An 8,142-nucleotide genomic window follows, 5' to 3' on the forward strand; every position below is an offset into this window, starting at 1 on the left:
ACAAAATTTCCCACCCGGAAAGGGGTACCACCACCCCTCCTCCGGGAGAAGGGCGTTCAAAAAAAGTTCGCAGCAGGGGAAATCGAACCCGTGACCCAGAGACCCCCAGCCGCCGCGGGGAAAGACGCACCGCGTGACCGAGAAAACCCCACATTTTCTCAAAAGGACCAAAATTTATCACGATTTGACGCTTTGCTCGCGGACATCGCCCGGACAAAAATGCTCACGACGGCCGTCGTTGAGCACATTTCCTTCGCGGAACGGCTTTTCCAGAGGCACACGGGCATTCTCAAACGCCACTTCGCATGGGCGAACCCATCGCGAGAGAGTTTTTACTACTGCACAGCGGTCGACCAAAACGGCCGAGCCTGCACATACGCAAACGGGTGCGAAAAAACAGTCCAGGAACACATTCGCGAAAACCACGCGGGCACGCGGGCGATCCCAAGATGGTTCGGACTTTCGCGCTTCCACGGCGGAATGGCAAATGTCGGCCCGTCCTGCGCAATAACCGCCGCAATCGCCGCACTAATGACCATGAAAACAAAATTCGACCCACACCCGGTGTTGACGAGAGCCTTCCGAGAATCAAATTTCGAAGCCTCAAAAGAATTGGTTCGGGAACTGGCGCTTTCGCTTCCCGCAACGGTCGGTATGGTTTTGCAAACGGTTGCGGCACGCGATGGCGCGACAGCGGCGCTGTTCAACGCGAACCGCCGGGAAGATCTCTACTGCAACGCGTGCGGCGCCACAACGGAGGGCCACCTGACACCACAACCCGCGATTGGAACATACGAAACGGCGCCCGGCAACCCGCACGGAACCACGGCGGCGGCGCCCAGCCAAGGTTTCGGGCCCAGCTGGGCACCGTCACGCGAGGGCTGCGGGCACTGCGGTGCGGACGGTGGTGCGACAACGGCCGTGGGGCAATTTTTCTTCGACCAGGCGGCCGCCTTCACCATCGTGGCCTCCAGGGGCGCAAAACAGACGGACGGCATGGCCGAAATACCGCTGGAGATGCCGCTTCCCACGGCCGAGCGCACCACCGCACGTTTCCACCTACACGCCGCGATCTGCGCCACGACCCCCCACCACGTGGCCGCATACGTTGCGGAGCGCGAAAACGGCGAGATTTTTTGGCACAAATACGACGGTACACGCCACGAAAAGGACGTACCACCACCAAACCCGGCGAGCATCGGCACCGTGATCTTCGCCCGGGCGCCTCCCACCGCGGTCCGGGCGGCCACGGGGGGCGAGGACGATGACGAGGAGGGTGGGGGCGGTGCCGGGGACCCCGCGGAAGCCGCCGCGACCGCACCGCCGCCACCCGAGAGAGGCCGCGACGCCAGCGGGCGGTTTTTCTATGGACAAGACCCGCCCGGGACCGGGCCGGGGGAGGAGAACGGCAGGGACGGCGAGGAGGACGAAGAGGCGGCGGCCGGGCGAAACGAAGACCCCACCGCCGCACCACCACAGATACCAGCACCGCCGGCGCCACCGAGCACCGACGGCGAGGAGCCGGACGACATGAGCGAGCACGGCGGCACCGATGCCGGCACCGGGGCGGCCACCACGGAGCCGCGACGGGACTTTTGGCACGGGGAAAACGCCGACACGCGCCCGTTATGCCCGCGCGCCTGGTCATCACAAGCCCGCCGGCCACAGCAGATCAGCCACCTTAATACCATGCACGCGCGCGAAACCGCCACGGCCGACGCCATGAAGGCGGCCGGCGTGGATCGCTGCACTCTTTGCGGCGAATTTTTGACAGCGTCCGGAAGCGCGCGGATCGCACACCGCAAAAAATGTGGCGAATTTGAAACGCGCGCTGCCCATAACCGAAAACGGGCCCGGGCGGACCCACGCACCCCGCCGGGAGACGGAAACGCCGACGGGGAAACACCCGTCACCGCCGCCACACCACCGCCGCCGCGCCGCCGCGTGCCGCCGACGGAGGAGGACGAGGAGTGGACGCGAGAATTCCCCGCCACGATTCGAACGCTTAGAAAACAGGAATGGGGACACTGGGCCGAGGCCGTTGGTCACACCCTCCTCGGGTACACCGCGGCCGCCGCCGCGGGACGCCACCAACGCCAGCTTGCACTCACCGAGCTGGTGCGCACCCGGCTCGCCAAGCAGCGCGCGCAGACGCGGGGAGGAGACGACGGGCCGCAGGAAGAGCCCCGCGGCGAGAACGAGGAGACGACGACGACCAACCCAACCCCACCAGCCGCGCGGGAAGAGAGGGAAGAGGACGAACCGTACACAGGCCACGCCGGAGCCACACGGAGGCCGAATACGGAGGAACATCTCCCCACCAGCGGCGGACACACGGCAGAAGAACGCCACACACGCCGCATCCTTCACCAGCTCTCGCTTGGAGCCCTCGGAAAAGCAGCGCGCACGCTTTTCCAGGCACAACTCCCGCGCGCACGCGCCAGCGAGGTGCTGGACCAGCTTCGCGCACTTCATCCCCAGGAAAATCCCGCAGACTACCCGCGCCCACCGCAGACGCCTTTTCCACACGGTTTAAAACCGGAGAAGGTCAAAGGAGTGGTGCTGAAGCGGCTCGGCCGAGCCGCCGCGCCGGGACTTGACGGTTGGACCCGGGAACTGCTCGTTCCCGTGGTCGAAAACTCGGCGCTTTTGGCGGAGACAACGGCGCTCATCCAGGACATCCTTGCCGGCAACGTTTCGCCGTCCTTCGCGTACCGCCTCCGCGCGTGCGTTGTCCACCCGTTTTTGAAAGAGGCGGGCTCCACGAAGGTCCGGCCGATCACGCCGGAGTCTGTATGGCTGAAAATCGCCTCGCATCTCGCCCTTGATGCGGTGGAAAAGCCGTTTCGTGACACATTTCGTGGGTGGCAATTCGGGGTGTGGGGTGACGCCGCCGAGGCGGTTGCCCAGATTCGGGCGACATACGCGAGCGAATCGGCCGGCACGCTTGTCGCGCTGGGCGCGGCAAACGCGTACAATCGGGTTTCCCGGGCGGGTGTTCTGGGGGCGGCGTTCCGTCAACAAGCCCTCCGCCACACATTTGGTGTGGGGGACCTTTCCCTCGGGGAGCCCGGGGCACTTGGCGTCTACGAAGGCGGCCGCCGAGTAGAGCAATTCTGGTCGACGCGCGCCGTCCGCCAGGGTATGGTGCTCAGCCCCCTCCTCTTCGCCAACGCCGTGGCGGAGACGCTGCAACCGATTATGGCGGCGCACCCGCTCGCCAAAGTGACGGCATACCTGGACGACTTGACGGTTGTCGGTCCCAGGGCGGCTGCCCAGGCGTTTTTGGACGAGGCGGGCCCGGCACCCGCGGCCACCGGCTTCGACATCAACCCGGCGAAAGGCCACCACCTGTCCAAAAACACGGCGCCGGGGCCGGTGACGGTATCCGGGGTGGTGGTGCCGCTGGCGGCCGGAGTGGTGCGCATCCTCGGCGCCGGCTTCCGCGGCAACGGCGCGCCGGTGGACGAATGGGTGTGGGAGAAAACGCGCCGGCACGAGGCGTGCTTCTCCGCCCTTGGCGGCGAGCAGCCTCCCCGCCACGCGCGCATGAACCTACTGCGCGCGTCCGCGCTGCCGCGGCTAACTTTTCTTTTGCGAACGCACAGCGCAGAGGAACTGCACGACAGCGCGGCGTGGTTCGACGACCGCGTCCTCCACGCGCTGTCGGGGGCGCCGCCGCCCTTCTTGCCAGGCTCCCCCTCGTCATGGGTGGGTGCGGGCTGCGGTCGCAGCTGGCAATCTCGCGGTTCGCGGTGCAGAGCGTCGGCCGGAAAGGCGCGCAACAGACACACACGCACCAGGCTGACCAACACAACCCTGAGGCCCTCAAAACTCTCCTCCCGGAGCCTGCCCTCGATATTGTGGAGGCCAACGCGGCGCCCGGCGCTACGCGCGCCCTGGCTGACCCGGCGCCTCGCCTCGGCGGCTTCCCCTTCGAGGTTCTCGCTCGCCAGCGGCCCCTCATGAGAGTTTTGCGTCCCGAGGTGCGGTGCGCATGCAGGGCGGACGCGGACAACGCGCACGTGAACGTGTGTCCGTCGGTTCCCGGCGGTCCGCGCATCCAGCGGCACAACCGCGTCCTTTCGGCGATCGAAGCGTGGGCAAAACGACTTGGATTTTCTGTGGTTGCAGAGCCCCGGGTGAGCAGCACGAGCGGCGAGAGGCTCGATCTGAGCATCGCCGCGGCGGGCGGAACGTTCGCCACGGACGTGGTGATCACTTTCCCCGGCCGGACCCGCAGCGCCCAGCAAAACCCCCTTCAGCAGGCACACGGACATTCTTAAACGCCACTTCGCATGGGCGAACCCATCGCGAGAGAGTTTTTACTACTGCACAGCGGTCGACCAAAACGGCCGAGCCTGCACATACGCAAGCGGATGCGAAAAAACAGTCCAGGAGCACATTCGCGAAAACCACGCGGGCACGCGGGCGATCCCAAGATGGTTCGGACTTTCGCGCTTCCACGGCGGAATGGCAAATGTCGGCCCGTCCTGCGCAATAACCGCCGCAATCGCCGCACTAATGACCATGAAAACAAAATTCGACCCACACCCGGTGTTGACGAGAGCCTTCCGAGAATCAAATTTCGAAGCCTCAAAAGAATTGGTTCGGGAACTGGCGCTTTCGCTTCCCGCAACGGTCGGTATGGTTTTGCAAACGGTTGCGGCACGCGATGGCGCGACAGCGGCGCTGTTCAACGCGAACCGCCGGGAAGATCTCTACTGCAACGCGTGCGGCGCCACAACGGAGGGCCACCTGACACCACAACCCGCGATTGGAACATACGAAACGGCGCCCGGCAACCCGCACGGAACCACGGCGGCGGCGCCCAGCCAAGGTTTCGGGCCCAGCTGGGCACCGTCACGCGAAAGCTGCGGGCACTGCGGTGCGGACGGTGGTGCGACAACGGCCCTGGGGCAATTTTTCTTCGACCAGGCGGCCGCCTTCACCATCGTGGCGTCCAGGGGCGCAAAACAGACGGACGGCATGGCCGAAATACCGCTGGAAATGTCGCTTCCCACGGCCGAGCGCACCACCGCACGTTTCCACCTACACGCCGCGATCTGCGCCACGACCCCCCACCACGTGGCCGCATACGTTGCCGAGCGCGAAAACGGCGAGATTTTTTGGCACAAATACGACGGTACACGCCACGAAAAGGACGTACCACCACCAAACCCGGCGAGCATCGACACCGTGATCTTCGCCCGGGCGCCTCCCACCGCGGTCCGGGCGGCCACGGGGGGCGAGGACGATGACGAGGGGGGTGAGGGCGGTGCCGAGGACCCCGCGGAGGCCGCCGCGACCGCACCGCCGCCACCCGAGAGAAACCGCGACGCCAGCGGGCGGTTTTTCTATGGACAAGACCCGCCCGGGACCGGGCCGGAGGAGGAGAACGGCAGGGACGGCGAGGAGGACGAGGAGGCGGCGGCCGGGCGAAACGAAGACCCCACCGCCGCACCACCGCAGATACCAGCACCGCCGGCGCCACCGAACACCGACGGCGAAGAGCCGGACGACATGAGCGAGCACGGCGGCACCGATGCCGGCACCGAGGCGGCCACCACGGAGCCGCGACGGGACTTTTGGCACGGGGAAAACGCCGACGCGCGCCGCGTCGGACCGCGCACGTGCCGCGTCGGACCGCGCACGTGCCCGTTATGCCCGCGCGCCTGGTCATCACAAGCCCGCCGGCCACAGCAGATCAGCCACCTTAATACCATTCACGCGCGCGAAACCGCCACGGTCGACGCCATGAAAGCGGCTGGCGTGGATCGCTGCACTCTGTGCGGCGATTTTTTGACAGCGTCCGGAAACGCGCGGATCGCACACCGCAAAAAATGTGGCGAATTTGAAACGCGCGCCGCCCATAACCGAAAACGGGCCCGGCCGGACCCGCGCACACCGCCGGGAGACGAAAACGCCGACGGGGAAACACCCGCCACCACCGTCACAACATCGCCGCCGCGCCGCCGCGCGCCGCCGACGGAGGAGGACGAGGAGTGGACGCGAGAATTCCCCACCACGATTCGAACACTTAGAAAACAGGAATGGGGACACTGGGCCGAGGCCGTTGGCCACACCCTCCTCGGGTACACCGCGGCCGCCGCCGCGGGACGCCACCAACGCCAGCTTGCACTCACCGAGCTGGTGCGCACCCGGCTCGCCAAGCCGCGCGCGCAGCCGCGGGGAGGAGACGACGAAGCGCAAGAAGAGCCCCGCGGCGAGAACGAGGAGACGACGACGACCAACCCAACCCCACCAGCCACGCGGGAAGAGAGGGAGGAGGACGAACCGTACACAGGCCACGCCGGAGCCACACGGAGGCCGAACACGGAGGAACATCTCCCCACCAGCGGCGGACACACGGCAGAAGAACGCCACACACGCCGCATCCCTCACCAGCCCTCGCTTGGGGCCCTCGGAAAAGCAGCGCGCACGCTTTTCCAGGCACAACTCCCGCGCGCACGCGCCAGCGAGGTGTTGGACCAGCTTCGCGCACTTCATCGCCGGGAAAATCCCGCGGACTACCCGCGCCCACCGCAGACGCCTTTTCCGCACGGTTTAAAACCGGAGAAGGTCAAAGGAGTGGTGCCGAGGCGGCTTGGCCGAGCCGCCGCGCCGGGACTTGGCGGCCGGACCCGGGAACTGCTCGTTCCCGTGGTCGAAAATTCGGCGCTTTTGGCGGAGACAACGGCGCTCATCCAGGACATCCTTGCCGGCAACGTTTCGCCGTCTTTCGCGTACCGCCTCCGCGCGTGCGTTGTCCACCCGTTTTTGAAAGAGGCGGGCTCCACAAAGGTCCGGCCGATCACGCCGGAGTCTGTATGGCTGAAAATCGCCTCGCATCTCGCCCTTGATGCTGTGGAAAAGCCGTTTCGTGACACATTTCGTGGGTGGCGATTCGGGGTGTGGGGTGACGCCGCCGAGGCGGTTGCCCAGATTCGGGCGACATACGCGAGCGAACCGGCCGACACGCTTGTCGCGCTGGACGCGGCAAACGCGTACAATCGTGTTTCCCGGGCGGGTGTTTTGGGGGCGGCGTTCCGTCAACAAGCCCTCCGCCACACGTTTGGTGTGGTGGACCTTTCCCTCGGGGAGCCTGGGGCACTTGGCGTCTACGAAGGCGGCCGCCGAGTAGAGCAATTCTGGTCGACGCGCGGCGTCCGCCAGGGTATGGTGCTCAGCCCCCTCCTCTTCGCCAACGCCGTGGCGGAGACGCTGCGGCCGATTATGGCGGCGCACCCGCTCGCCAAAGTGACGGCATATCTGGACGACTTGACGGTTGTCGGTCCCAGGGCGGCTGTCCAGGCGTTTTTGGACGAGGCGGGCCCGGCGCTCGCAGCCACCGGCTTCGACATCAACCCGGCAAAAAGCCACCACCTGTCCAAAAACACGGCGCCGGAGCCGGTGACGGTTTCCGGGGTGGTGGTGCCGCTGGCGGCCGGGGTGGTGCGCATCCTCGGCGCCGGCTTCCGCGGCAACGGCGCGCCGGTGGACGAATGGGTGTGGGAGAAAACGCGCCAGTACGAGGCGTGCTTCTCCGCCCTTGGCGGCGAGCAGCTTCCCCGCCACGCGCGCATGAACCTACTGCGCGCGTCCGCGCTGCCGCGGCTAACTTTTCTTTTGCGAACGCGCAGCGCGGAGGAACTGCACGACAGCGCGGCGTGGTTCGACGACCGCGTCCTCCACGCGCTGTCGGCGCTCATCGGCGGCGCGCCTGTCGAGGGCGCCGCCGCCCTTCTTGCCAGGCCCCCCCTCGTCATGGGTGGGTGCGGGCTGCGGTCGCGGCTGGCGATCTCGCGGTTCGCGGTGCAGAGCGTTGGCCGGAAAGGCGCGCAACAGGCACACACGCACCAAGTTGACCAACACAACCTTGGGGCCCTCAAAACTCTCCTCCCGGAGCCTGCCCTCGAGATTGTGAAGGCCAATGCGGCGCCAGGTGCCACGCGCGCGCTGGCCGACCCGGCGCTTCGCCTCGGCGACTTCCCTTCGAGGTTCTCGCTCGCCAGCGGCCCCTCATGAGAGTTTTGCGTCCCGAGGTGCGGTGCGCATGCAGGGCGGACGCGGACAACGCGCACGTGAACGTGTGTCCGTCGGTTCCCGGCGGTCCGCGCATCCAGCGGCACAACCGCGTCC

General features: G+C 66.6%; 1 protein-coding gene across 1 annotated transcript; it reads left to right on the plus strand.

Moving 5' to 3' along the window:
• Positions 1-219: 219 nt before the first annotated feature.
• JKF63_07597 (uncharacterized protein) lies at positions 220-8,028 on the plus strand (the record flags this gene model as incomplete). The annotated part of the gene is made up of 2 exons (XM_067903531.1): positions 220-1,272; positions 5,287-8,028. 2 exons carry the CDS (start codon positions 220-222, stop codon positions 8,026-8,028), a joined length of 3,795 nt encoding a protein of 1,264 aa, XP_067759963.1.
• Positions 8,029-8,142: the final 114 nt, after the last annotated feature.

The sequence above is a fragment of the Porcisia hertigi genome, chromosome 2 (assembly GCF_017918235.1).
Source record: "Porcisia hertigi strain C119 chromosome 2, whole genome shotgun sequence".
Classification (NCBI taxonomy): domain Eukaryota; phylum Euglenozoa; class Kinetoplastea; order Trypanosomatida; family Trypanosomatidae; genus Porcisia; species Porcisia hertigi.